Below are 15247 nucleotides of genomic sequence, written 5' to 3'. Positions count from 1 at the left end.
TTTTTGACGTCACGAAAAGTATTGTACATACAATATTGTACGTACAATACGGAGTCTGAAGCTAGCCTTACAGTTCTTGCAACATGGCTTTAAAGTTTTGAATTACCAAATACACTACTCAAACAAAATAAAAGATTCAGACTTATTTATTGCAATTTTCTAAAAACAGCATTAACACTATTAATCAAATGATTTTCATTTCATTTAGTATTATGTACAACAAAACACATGCACTACTGAGTACTGAAGTCTGTTGACACTGCAAAACACTTTGGTCAGCACCATGAGAACAGAAATGAAAGAATACAAATGAGATCCTGTGCCATATACTGGGGTACACAAAAAGGTGGCTTTGTTACATTTTGATGTGCAGTTTGGATTTCAAAACACTGTCTCTTGAGTATTCCTTCACTTAGAAGATTCAATTAGGTCTTAAATTGAGGCTAATTTATTCTATATTACTCATGTTTTTATCCTGTTTTCAAATATATTTCAATTATTTTCTTATGACGTTTGGCATGAAATGTGCCAAGGGTGGCTGAGGATTAGGGGGAGGAGGATTAGGGGAGGGATTTATATTGTAAATTTGATTTAAAACCCCCTTTAAAAAATTGAATCTAGTAAAAAAATGTCTAAATGAACTCCCAGACATCTAAACCAAGTGAATAAATACAAAAGTTCATTTAAAAGACCAATACTTGCTCAGAATGATTGTAAATGTGGAAAAAAGAGGTGGGGTTACATCCTCCCTACTTTGTGATTTTGTTTGCCCGCACTCTCTCATTTTTTAACCGATTTCCATAAAAAAATGTGTCAAAATGCTCAGGAGGATGAACCATTTCAAATGAGACGTGTAGGGTAAATGTTTGAACCATTTCATTTTTTTACTATGTAACACAAAGGTACCCCAGGTTGTGACACAGGACCATGAGGATTGTTCAGATTCTGATCCTTCACATTTGTTGAGTAGTGTAATTGAATGCAAGATCACACTATATCTGCATTACACCTGTACACTGTTTTACCATTTACAATTGTGTGGTGTGATCAAGCAAAATCAGTCTGAATGCGGTCATATTCAATTTTCAGTTTCTTATTGGATTGTAACAAACATTTGAAAAGCTACAATTTGCAACAAAACCCCATTGAAATTGAACAACCAGTTCAAAAGATATGAGCAGTTAAAGAGTTTCCAAAACAATACATTAGGAAACACAAGGAAATATTTCCTTTGTTTGGCTACATCTTAAAATCAATATTTCAGACTTCCGACTGATTTTCCTTGATCACATCACATATGCTGTTATTTTCACAGGGGTTTTATTTTTGCAAATTTATCCAGTGGACATGCAGGTGTGAAAATAACAACAATAAAAAATATTATATTTAAAGTTATTTTACACTTACATAAATTCCGTGAAATAATAACTTACAAAAAAATTGCTATGTAATGTAGAATGAAATCAATGGTAGCAAAAAAAAATAAAAAAGATGTAATATTGTCACCGATGATAATTGCCTTATTTTTTGGAATTTTGAGAAAAGGTACAAAATATGGTCCAAGCATGCATCAATTATGTAATCAGCTTAATCATTTCTGATTATTCCTTTTAATTTGACTAATTATAATGTGTTCTTGTGCAAAGATTGGTGAATAAATATGTTTAAATGCATGCGTGAACCATATTTTGTACTTTTCCTCAAAATTACCAAAAAATGAGTTATCGTAGTAGGGATGTGCTCTGCAAATGCATAGAGCAATTCACCTGAGACGGAAAGAACTCTTGTGTTATCAAATACATGTACATATATAACTTTGACTTTGACCATACCAGGTACACTAATTCAGATCCCTGTGGTAGCTAAGCCAATATGGTGAATTTCCCACCAGGTTACTCATCAGGATCTACCAAATTGGCATTCTTCCTTCTGATTCCTTGATAAACACTGATTTGGAACACTATTATACAATAATGACAATACCTACTCAGGCGTGTTTAATTTCCTTGAATATTTCCTCAAATATATACACACAGGTATTTGTTTTTCAAAAACCATCTGATTTTTTTTTTTACAGAAAACTTCATAAAATGTACTGGGTTGGTACACTACTTGTGAATGCATCTAGCCTTTTCATCAAAATAATTAGGAAATGAAAAAAGGAATGCTTTTCCCAACAGCTTCAATTTCCAACTAAGGAAATGACAAATACCATGTAAAACAAGACCTAATATAAGGAACTTATCAGCCATTTTTATCATCTTTGATTTATTCCATTTCCAGAGCTACATGCACAATTTGCCCTATGCCATCTGGGATTTGTTAAACCATGGAATCAGGAAACCCCAATTTGATACGTTTTTTTCACAGGAGAAGGCAATTTGCATCAATAAGTGATAATTGTGTGGGAGATTATTGCAAATAAGGGTCATTGGCCAAATAATTTGGTTTAAAAGAGGTCACTGGGGCACATTGTCTTTAAAAAAAAATTCATTCAGAATGAGCTTTAGTCCCAGAATGGACAGGCATGTGCAGGCCTGTATTCAGGATATTTTTATATGGTCATCCCCTATATTCTTTGGTTGTCTAGTTTTCAACATCATTTTATCTGTATCCTTGTCAAAATTACATTATTTGACACTTTTAGGCTTGATAAAGATTTGGCTTGAAATAAATACATAAGTGGATACTGTCATGACCGTAATGCAATGATAAGATAATAATTATGTAAGAATACTTTTAAAACCCTGTGGATATATTTTGGTAGTCCACTGGATGTTGACTTATCATTTTAGATGTCCACAGCTCTTTGTGTCTTGAGTGAATGGGCAACCACTCATTTCAGCACATGCCCTCAGCAAATATTATTTATGAGCAATGAAATGAAATATGTCATGAATCAATTTCTTCTTGCGGTGGCTTACTGGGATCCAGTCCCGTCTGCTTCATCTGGACAGCAATGTCAAACAGATAATCATAGCACTCACACCTGAAATTAAAGATAACATGAGACAGTATTAGTTATGGTAAGGGCCAGTATAATACTGTAGTTTGATGCTTCCTTGTATGTTGTCATCAGTGCATCACTTGTGTTGTATACATTAGGGCTGAAAACTAATATGTGTTGATCGTAACATGGGCTGCGGTAACCTGAAACAATTTATTGGGGTGGTATTGCCATCCCAACTTTTGGCTTAGAAAATTAGAGTAAAAGAAATAAATCTCTTATTCTACTTTCTGGTTTTGATCGAGCAGGTCAGAAATGGCCATGCATTCTGCATGTTGATGGATCATCCTCATCATCAGGTTCGTTGTTCGTCTGTCGACATGGCGCCCTCAATAAATTCATTCCAGCTGGTGCGATTTGCAGCCATTTCTACAGCTGAAATCAGAGTTTCATTTAGTTGTTTCAGTTCTTTTTGGAACAAAGTTAATGGGTATACTTGTGAAATTAGGTCATCCAGCATAACAACATTAATTGAAAGGTAGAAGCAATGACAATATCGCCCTGGACCAAATAAAGCACATTAGAAATGTACTTTATCTGTACTTTATGGATACTTTAACTGTACTTTCTGTTAATTAGTACATATAAAGTGTACTTTAAATGTGCTTATTTTTCATATCCTGGAAAAACTGTGTACTTTAAAGGTACTTTAAATGTGCTTTATATGACTTTAATTATACTTTATGAATATTTTGATAAAAATGGGAAATTTTTGTGCTTTAACTATACTTTATTTGGACTTAGTTTTTTCCCAGTGTCAGTGAGTATACTTTAATTGTGCTTATTTTGGACTTAACCAAATTTTGAACATCAGTGTGTACTTTAAATATACTTTATCAGTACTTTATGTATACTTTACCTGGATTGGTTTTCCCCGGTATTGTCAGCAATGTAAGAGTACTTAAAATGTGCTTTTCAGTGCACTTTAAATGTACTTTAATGTGGTCATCATGGTCATGTGATGTTTACATATACAAGTCACATGACTATTCTTCTAGATTTGAAAAATACCAACGGCATCTTGTGCTAAGGTTGCATATTGCAATGGATGTATAAAACTGTTCATATTTATATAAAATGAAGGACTTAATGGACTTACAAAATACAGGCTTGATTACAGGAGATGGTTACTGGTAATGTATGCTTGCATGTGAACATGTGTTACCAATACTTTGATAAGCTCCATATGTGGTAAGCTTAAGCTTATAATTATAAGCTTACTGGTATATGGTATGGAACCTCGTTAAGCACAGTACTTTAAATATGCTTTTTTCAGTATGCTTTAAATGTACTTTTCTAGTCATTGTGCTTTATTTGTACTTTAAAGGCACTTTATCATCGTTCCAAATGTCGCACATTGGAGTGTTGTTTAGAAAGCATATTTAAAGTACAGTGCTTTAAATATACTTGTTTTGGTATAAAGTATAATTAAAGCACAGTACTTTAAATATGCTTGTTTGGTATAAAGTACAATTAAAGTACAGTACTTTAAATGTGCTTTTTTCAGTATGCTTTAAATGTACTTTTCTGGTCATTGTGCTTTATTTGTACTTTAAAGGTACTTTATCGTCGTTCCAAATGTCGCACATTGGAATGTTGTTTAGAAAGCATATTTAAAGTATACAGTGCTTTAAATATGCTTGTTTTGGTCCAGGGTCCCCAGCCATGTTTAGTAATTGCCACAGTAGCTTATAGCCAAATTGTGGGGCTGCATCTGCATTGACTAACTATACCATTGAACTCAATCTAACCACAGATTAGAAGTCCAAATCCAATGAATCATCTCTTCTCATACTTCTCATCAAATTTAATCAAATTCTTTTACCAAGAACAACAAAATAAGATCATGAGATGATGATCATCTAATCATATCAGGACTATTAGTCAACATTCATTTGAAAACCAATTAGCAAATGACACAAGGCCAATTCACTTCCATTAAGGCATATTTTTCCTCCTCTATGATGACCAATGTTGGTTTAAGGTTACGTAAGTAAACAAGGGCTGATGAGCTCCAAGGCAAGATGTATCAGATATCCTCTGAAGCCATTTCTTCTCTTGTTAATACTGCTAGTCAGGTGGCTCAATCTGTACAAGTCAATCTCTTGCACCATTTTACTGCAGGGTAGACTGCCTGATGTCCATATCATACTAGCAATCACAGCACACGGCTATAATATCGCTAGTGATCAAATACATGTAGGTGTTGCAAAAACGCTACCAGCGATTGTGATTGCTTAGCATGATATGGATATTAGTGAATGATGAATTGACTGACTTGAAACAACATTACTTGAAACAACATAAGTGAAGAATTCAGAATGTTTTGAAGAAATTTTCCAGCTCAATCTACATTCACACATATAAACTATCATTGATACATTTTTTTTTCATTTTAGCATGGAATATTTGCCTGTAAAAAGTGGACTTAATAATGATAAAAAAAACTTATGAAGCACAGGTATCCACCTTAAAAAAATGCCCATGACGCTATGACACAAAATTACAATGAAAACAAACCAAAAACTTATAAACCTGGCATTGACTTTCAAGTTTTTTTATAGAGGGTTTTTAAGTCAATCAATGGTATTTACAGATTTAAAAGTTGATTTATGCAACTTTTAAATTGGCATACAATGACGGTAATTTCTTTTCTGTCATACGCTTTAAAGCAGCCAGTGTTAGGGAAGGCATAAGGTGTTCAGAGCTGCAATAAAGAGATCTTCATGTGGCCCAATTGTGAAGCTAAATCACAGCATTGACATCACTGACCAATCCATGCCACTGAACTCTACTTAACCACAAAGTTGTGGTCAGCAACTAATAACTCATATTTACTCATATATCTCTGGTACAGATCAAATTTAATCAAATTCTTTTCATCAAGCCTGAAACCATTATTCAAAACAAAACAAGATGATGATCATCTAATCATATTTCTTATTAGTCGTTTTTCATTTGACAACCAATTAGCAAATGACACAAGGCCAATTCACTTCCCATTAAGGCATATTTTTCTCATCCTCTGTGATGGCCAATGTTGGTTTAAGGTTATGTGAGTAAACAAGGACTGATGTGCTCCAAGGCAAGATGTAACAGATATCCCTCTGAATATATTTCTTCTGTTGATACGTCATGCTGCTTGCCATAGTGGCAAGCGACATGAAAGTCTGAAAGGTGCATAATAATATCCCCGCAAGTATTGCTGAAATGAAAATTGCTGCATTCCATTCAAAATCAAGAAGGAAACAAAAACAAACAAAAATCAGCTTTGGTCTTTTTACCTTGTGTTTTTTTTGCATATCATCTGACTTTTTCTAGTTTTCCACATTCCACCTCATGTTTAATCTACATACAAATACCCTTATCTTAGAATTCCATTTTTCAAGAAATACACCATTTTCCAGTAAAGCACACCTATGTTTCCAGAAATCCACATCAAAAGCTATCAACCTGCATCCTTATTCTTGGTCAAATATATGCTGTAAGGTCCAATTGCTTCAAGGTCTTCATTTCACCTATGTAGAAAATGACCTACTTCTTATATGTAAATTCAAACAACAAATCACTAGACAACATTAAATCTATGCATGTTGCTTGCATTTCTGCTTGTTTGACTTTAACGCAACACACAAATTATGTATATTTCTTCCGTCAAGCAGGGTTTTTTTAATGGTCAAAGCCTTTTATTATCAATTGAACCCACAAGCACACAAGGCTATTCTATCAAATAAACTAACAAGCACAAATGGCTATTACACACACTATTTCCCCTCAAAGACAGGTTGTTTTTGTACCCAAAGAAAATGAGAATTCCTAGACAAATGTTTTGTAGGAAAAAAAGGAAGAGGTAACTGAGAAAATGATTTCAAAATGTAAGAATCCAGCTCCAAAAACATATTGCAGGTAACCTAAAAGAGACAGCCCATTTAGATTTAAGAAAAATAATATGGGAATCAAAGACTGCTAATATTTGTAAATATCCTGTGTCTTCTTGTAGCGGTGACAGTAATTTCCACTAGCCACTGTTAGCAATTGAAAAAATGTCAATCAAAGGTACACATGATATTGGAATTTTCTCTTACACTTCGTACACCTGCTCTTACTTCCCTTTTGGGATACAACAAGGCCGTCAATGGGTTCCTCAACTACCTTCTGGTACTTAGACATAGATGAAATGATGCAGTGTAAGTTTCAGGGTAATGTTAAGTAACATAATTAAAGCTATGATTACATGTAAACACTGGTCAAGTTACATTGATATCCATCAGAGTTCAGATCATCCCAACTTCACTAATTTATTATACAGCTTAACATTGGGTAACGAAAAGTGAAATACCTGCAGTACCATTTGAATATTCAATAAGATTGTGATTGTTGATTTAGACCACATTATACAATCCTGATCCAGGATCCTGATACAGCTACTATGCGTTTACTTTTAGAATATAAACAGGAGATCATTGATGTGTTCTTTAAAGATCACTGACCAAACTATGATGCAAGTGGTCTTTGTAAACATATTTATTTGGTACTTTCACCATTTGCACTAGAATACCTAATCAAATTCTAAAATGATCACATTATTTAACATTATCTTACAGGTTTGAAAATGTAAGATTAAATGCTCTTATAGTGCAGCAATGCAGGTTTGGTTTCAATATGATTTGAACTGTCCATATTTGAGGCTTGAGAGCAAATTTCACCCAAAAGTATTTTGCACTGTTGACATGCACACTGACTGACTGACTAACTGACACACAAATCATGCTGGAATAAGGTCGCTTCTTTCGGAAGACCTAAAATCAAAACGTCATGATCATCTAATCATATCTAGTATTAGTCAATATTCATTTGAAAACCAATTTGCAAATGACACAAATCCAAGTGACTTCCCATTAAGGCATATTTTTCTCCTCCTCTATGATGGCCAATGTTGGTTTAAGGTTATGTAAGTAAACAAGGGTTGATCTGCTCCAAGGCAAGATGTAACAGATATCCCTTTGAATACATTTCTTCTCTTGTTGATATTAATAGTCAGGAGGAACAATTTGTACAAGTCCATTTCTTTTCTTATGCACCATTTTACTGTAGGGTACTACTAAAGACTGACTTGTGCATAATGAATTGGTTGACTACAAGCAAAATAATAAAAAAGGTCACAGTGAAAAATAACATACGTCTGAAATAGCAGGTCTGAAAATCTGTTTAAGTAGGATTAAATGGGTTTAAAGGTTTTAGATTTACAGCTACCATATATTTAAAATTATTATAGGATCTGTCTGGGTTGGGTTGAGTCAGAGGATTCAATCAACAACATCATCATCCACACTTTTTCTCTATCAAAATGTAGGTTTTTGTATCCAAGGAAAGCCCACATTTTTGTCACTAATCCTGTGATTTATCACAAAAGTGCACATGTCCAGTTTTTTTTCTAAAAGTTTTTTTTCCACTTATTATTACCGACGTATATGCTGACTATTCCATCCTCTTGATATGACATGGTCACACACAAATGTTATCACACACTTGTGGGTTAATGCAGTATGTAGTAAAATAAAAATGTTCACTCATGAAACACTACTTCAAGCAAGGAAAGCATTTGTGATTTTTGTGTTATGCACAGTAATGAACACTAGTAGCTACTGCTAGCTTTTACTGTGAGGTCCCTCGCACATGCCATGAAGAATTTGTTCAAGCTTTCAAATAAATCATGAATGATCATGACTTCTCTTCCTAGTATCAGCAACAGCTTGATCCTTAAGTGAAATGCACTCTCTCCACTTCTCTCTCTCTCGGTCAGTGTGTCATTTCTTACACTCTTAAAAATAAATGTTCTACTGAGAACCATTTTGGTCCTCTAAATGAAGGTTCTATCAAGAACCACAAAACTAAGGTTATGTAAACTGTAAAGAACCCTTACAAGTATCTTGGAAGTACCATTTACAGCTTTACAGGACCTTTATACAATAGTTTTGAACCAAAAAAGTTCTAAACTATTCTGGTGAGTTTTCAAAGAACCTTCATATACCTCTAGAACTACATATCCAAGCAGAAAAGCTATTAGAAAAATCAGAGTGCATAAATATTGTATAATTGCACTCGTGCACAGTTTTGCGTACTCCCCGCTGTACATTCGCATTTTGCAGGATTGATTCATTTTTCTTGAAGGTGATTGCATTAATTGATATTGGTCAAATTTTTCACAAAATGTTTTGTATTTTGCTTGTAAATATAAAATATACAAGAAATTGAATTGTAGAAATTCTTTGCCATGTATGAAATAGGTTAATAAATGCAGACTCCTTGTTGCTCAAGAGATTAGATACAATGTTGATACGCCCAATGCCCCCATGAGTTCTTTGAACATCAAAGAACCCTTTTAAGAACCATTTTGTGTGAGAATCTATATGAGGACAAAAATGTCTATAAATTGAACCCTTATGTGTACAATATACCTTTAAATGCTAAAAAGATACTGCATAGATTGGCCTCAGCACATAACACATGTTTTCATAAGGATGCGGACAACTAATCCATGACTACAACATGAATACCATGGGAGTCCACACAATTGATATTCATCTAAGTGGCTTCAAGCCATCAGATACAAAATGGTCAGTGACTACAAAAATAATCAGGATACCTTCAAGCTATCTTATACATACTCTTATCAAAGAGATGAAGGCATTATGGTTAGAGTAATAACACGTAAGAGTTACAGGGGTATTATGTTGGCACATGCTAAGCTTTATTGTGTGACCATCCCCCACAAATGTTGACATTTTCACTTTTTGAGATATTGGATGGGAAACTTTTCCTCAAAATAAGTTTTACATTGATAAATGTCCCTGTTGCTTGTTTGCAAGGTAGTAAAATAAGTATAAGAGTTGAGGAATTCTTTGATCTCTATTGCTTTTTGAGAGATTTTAAATGGACCATATCAGGTTTGAAAATGTAAGATTAAATGCTCTTATAGTGCAGCAATGCAGGTTTGGTTTCAATATAATTTGAACTGTCCATATTTGAGGCTTGAGAGCAAATTTCACCCAAAAGTATTTTGCACTGTTGACATGCACACTGACTGACTTGTGCATAATGAATTGGTTGACTAGAAGCAAATTGATGAAAATGGTCATGGTGAAAAATAGAGCTGTTATGGTGCAAAAGATTGGGCTATTAAACTTGAAATCTATATACCCCCTATGGAAGACTTGACCTGTTGGGACAAAAAGGCTGTCAATGGGTTCCTCTACTACCTTCTGTTACTTGGACATAAATGCAATGGTTCAGTGTTAGTTTCAGGGTAATAACAACAAATTCTGTAGCTATATGATTGCATTTAATCACATCACTTGTGAAGTTACATTGACATCCATCAGATCTTGGTTCATCCCAGCTTGACTATTTTACTACACAGCTTAACATTGATTAAAGTGAAATACCTGTACAAATACCTATGCCATTTGGATGTTCAATAAGATTTTGATTGTTGACAATCCTGATCCGGGATCCTGATACAGCTACCCAAGAGGCTTAACTTTACTTTAAAGAGAAAGCCCCACCAGAGCAGTTCTTCTGAGGTGAACCAAACCTGATTGGTTATCAAATTAATCAGTGACAAGGTATATATCTCTAAATTTGACAGGTGCTAATTAATGCAATAAGATTAAAACATCAATTATCACCTGTCAAATTCAGAGATAACCTTGTCACTGATTAATTTGATAACCGGGCAGGTTTTGTTCACCCCAGAAGAACTACTATTACGGGGCTTCCTCTTTAAGAATATAACATACACACAAACTCACACAGTGCTTGCACCACTTGCACTAAAATACCAAATCAAATTAAATATGATCACATTTTTCAACATACCTATTACAAGTCTGAAAAACTTTTAAAATAGGATTAAATAGTTTTAAAGGTTTTAGGTTTAAAGCGACCATATATTTAGAATTATTAGAGGATCTGTCTGGGTTAGTTTGAGTCAGAGGAGTGGGTGGACAGGGTGGACGAAGTCCATGGGCCCATGGGTTCAGGGGCCCGAGTAATAGCAAAAATGAAGTGGGTTAGGGATAGGTCTGATAAAGTAGATGTTAAAAGGACCCCCTCTTGTCCATGAGCCCCTGAGGCACTTGCTACGCCCCTGAGGATTCAATCAACAACCTCTTTTCCTCTATCACACTTTTTCCTCTATCAAAATGAAGGTTTTTTGCATCCGAGGAAAGCCCATATTTTTGTCACTAATCCTGTGATTTATCACAAAAGTGCATATGTCCAGTTTTTTTCTAAAAGTTTTTTTTCACTTATTATTACCGAAGTGTTAATGCTGACTATTGCATCCTCTTGATATGACATGGTCACACACAAATGTTGTCACACACTTGTGGGTTAAGGTAGTATTTAGGAAAATAAAAATGTTCACTCATGAAACTCTACTTCAAGTAAGGAAAGCGTTTGTGATTTGTGTGTTATGCACAGTAATGAACACTAGTAGCTACTACTAGCTTTTACTGTGAGGTCCCTCGCACATGCCATGAAGAATTTGTTCAAGCTTTCAAATAAATCATGAATGATCATGACTTCTCTTCCTAGTATCAGCAACAGCTTGATCCTTAAGTGAAATGCACTCTCTCTACTTCTCTCTCTCGGTCAGTGTGTCATTTCTTACACACTTAAAAATAAATGTTCTACTGAGAACCATTTTGGTCCTCTAAATGAAGGTTCTATCAAGAACCACAAAACTAAGGTTATGTAAACTGTAAAGAACCCTTATAAGTATCTTGGAAGTACCATTTACAGCTTTACAGGACCTTTATACAATAGTTTTAAACTTTTTTGGTCTAAAAAGTGACAAAACCCCTAGTAATTATGAAGGTTGCTGGACCAAAAAAGTTCTAAACTATTCTGAGACGGTACTCTGGTGAGTTTTCAAAGAACCTTCATATACTTCTAGAACTACATATCCAAGCAGAAAAGCTATTAGAAAAATCAGAGTGCATAAATATTGTATAATTGCACTCGCGCACAGTTTTGTGTACTCCCCGCTGTACATTCGCATTTTGCAGGATTGATTCATTTTTCTTGAAGGTGATTGCATTAATTGATATTGGTCAAATTTTTCACAAAATGTTTTGTATTTTGCTTGTAAATATAAAATATTTGAGATATTGGATGGGAAACTTTTCCTAAAAATAAGTTTTACATTGATATATTAAATGTCCCTGCTGCTTGTTTGGAAGGTAGTAAAATCAGTATAAGAGTTGGGGAATCCTTTGATTTCTATTGTTTTTAGAGAAGTGCAATGGACCATATATATCTCCAAACAAGCTCTTCTGACATTACATCCCTTGGTGGACAATCGCATATTCTCTCACACTTTAATTCTTTCAATACTAAATTTTGCAAGTTGCCAAATAAAGTTAGTTATATATTTTTTTAAATGGGAGTCCACACAATTGATATTCATCTAAGTATCTTTTTACACTGGCCAATGCGCTTGTCCTGATTATGGTGTAAAAGAACTAGGTCACACCTCTGTCATGTGATGCTATGCAGCTTTGGTCATTGAATGAGTTTCGATATTTCATGACATGAATCAATTAGACAACCTCACCAGAACCTCACCTCCCTAGTACATAGTACACATGCTAAAATTGGCAAAAAGTGGCAAGGAATGCTGATAAATTGTGTAGTATAATATCACTTATATAAGAAGCACCATGAGGTCAAATCGATTCTTTATCAACAAACTATTTATTGACTACTTGAATGAATATATAAAGCAGAAAGTCACATACTTGAGATTTTGTTTTCTTTGTATCTCGCCCAGCTTGATGCCTGAACATGAAAGGGAACATGAAAGGGTATTTGAGCCTGGAAAATCTCATCAGGAGCAGGGCTTTAAACATATGACTACTTCTTACTCTAAGCACAGACCACTTTTTCTAGAGTCTGTGCTTTGAGCAGCAAGTTATCCATGATAATTGTTTTATCAGTTGTTTTGTCAAAAGAAAAAAAGTCATTCATCATTTGTAAAGCAGCATTTTACTTGTTTATTATAAAGCTATAATATATTATGATCTTTTGATGAGATCCCGATAATTCATGATATGATTCAATTAGCCAATCAGAACCTTACTTCCATGTTACACAGTACACATGCTAAAATTGGCAAAGAGTGCCAAGGAATGCTGATAAATAGTGTAGTATAATATCAGTTATATAAGGAGCATCTTCAGGACAAATCAATTATTTTGCCAACAAATTATTTATTGACTCCTTTAATGAACCTTGAATGGGGTCACATTTTGTTTCCTTCCATGAAGCTGAGATCCCATTTAAATTAGATGATGCAGTTATCCCTTGAACATGAAGAGGTGTTTGAGGCTGGAAAGTCATAAATCACCAGGGGCAGGGGCTTTAAATCATGTATCACTACTTCTTACTCTGAGCACAGACCCTCTTTTTGTAGAGTCGGTGCTCTGAGCAGCAAGTTATCTGTGATAATTGTTTTATCAGTTGTTTTGCCAGAGAGAAAAGTCATATGTCATATGTAGAGCAGCAATTCACTTGTTATAAAGCCATACTATTATGATCTTTTGAAATTAACTGTGCGACTTTATCAGCTTCTCCTTTCATTCTGCTTTGTGTCAAAACATGTGATTTACTATATTTTTTTTACTATTGTACTTTTGAGTATTATTATCTGATTTAATGATTCCGTTCAGTTAAATTTCATTTATTCTTATTTCGGCCACATGATATCATCATTGTAGTACATATTAATATTGTAGCGTAAGTTAAATTTCCATCGTGTTCAGATTGGGTGCCACAAGCTTCACGCTCTGCGTCTTTGCGGCATCCACATCTCTTCACTTCTCATGTTCTTATATTGTGTTTCTATAAGTAATTATCATTAAGTATTTCTTATCTTGCATTTCCATTTGTATAACTTTTTGTGAATTGAGATGAAAACAAATGAAACTTGAACTTGAACCAGATTTTTTGGCATATTTTACACATATTCCAATTTACATCTAATTGGAAACAGCCTTATTTCTTGTGTTTATGGGAAAATAGAGCAATTCTGTATTATTATCGCAATTGCAATACCATAAAGCTCCATGGTTTTAACCGTGGAGCTTTAAAACGGTCAAGATAGAAAGTGGTGTTGTCTTTCATTTTACCTCAAATTCAATTCATAAAATTCAATTCAAAATAATTTTATAGTTTGAAACAAAAAACACCCCAATTTATTATGGTTAATAATGGAAACAAAACCTTCCTGGCAATAAATACTAATATTGTTTTATCATTTTAGTGAAATTAAAAAAAAAAAATTAAATTGACAGAAATTACATATGACATATTATGGTAATAAGTTTCAAAGCATAACTGCACTGGCTCTGCTAGCCTGGAAGGAACTTTTTTGTCATAATGCTTGTACATGTCAATCTTTATAGCTATTATTTTATACAAAATATCTCAGCATGTCTCATAATTATGCAGACATCTCATGACTTACATTGTCTTTGCTTTCTGCCATGTTTCTCCCCAAACAAACACTCCATGTCTTCTTACTAACACAGCAGAGGTTTCTGGGTATTTCTCCATAATTTTAGCCATAGGTACCTACAAAGGAGGGTATAAAAGCAGACATGAATCTGATACGCTTAACTTAATGTTACATGGAAAAACAGTGGCACTTAACATGTTCATAAAGATAAATGATACAATCAATAATTGAATAATTCTACAATAAAGGTATAAGCTATAAATTGCCAAATATTTCTGGTCTTACCTTCATGTAAACATCATAAACTGTTTATCACCTTAACCCTAACCATTAACCATTACCCTAATCCTAACCGTAACCATTAACCATCACCCTAACCATTGACCATCACCCTAATCCTAACCATTAACCATCATCCTAATCATAACCTTAACCCAAACTATCACCCTAACCCTAACCATTAACCATCATCCTAATCATAACCTTAACCCAAACCACCAGCCTAACCATTACCCATCACCATAATCACAACCTTAACCAAAACCATCATCCTAACCCTAACCATTAACCATCACCCAATCCTAGCCTTAATCATTAACTATCACCCTAACCATTAACCTAATCCTAACCATTAACCATCACCCTAATCATAACCTTAACCCAAACCATCACCCTAACCCTAACCATTAACCATCACCCTAATCATAACTTTAACCCAA

General features: G+C 34.2%; 1 protein-coding gene across 4 annotated transcripts in view; it reads right to left on the bottom strand.

Moving 5' to 3' along the window:
• Positions 1–298: 298 nt before the first annotated feature.
• The window catches only part of LOC140155117 (methylthioribulose-1-phosphate dehydratase-like), a 79508-nt gene continuing 64559 nt past the window's right edge, over positions 299–15247 (bottom strand). For 3 of the 4 annotated variants that reach the window (XM_072177823.1, XM_072177824.1, XM_072177822.1), the window contains exons 8-9: positions 14538–14644; positions 299–2989 (exon numbers count right to left, since the gene is read on the bottom strand). In XM_072177823.1, coding sequence (XP_072033924.1) covers positions 2893–2989; positions 14538–14644 — 204 coding nt within the window. In that variant the 3' untranslated portion in view covers positions 299–2892. Of the gene's footprint in view, positions 2990–14533; positions 14645–15247 lie in introns of those variants that run through there. The other variant, XM_072177825.1, reaches the window with a different exon arrangement.

Source organism: Amphiura filiformis, chromosome 6 (assembly GCF_039555335.1).
Source record: "Amphiura filiformis chromosome 6, Afil_fr2py, whole genome shotgun sequence".
NCBI classification, from domain to species: domain Eukaryota; kingdom Metazoa; phylum Echinodermata; class Ophiuroidea; order Amphilepidida; family Amphiuridae; genus Amphiura; species Amphiura filiformis.
This window is presented reverse-complemented; position numbering and strand designations above follow the sequence as displayed.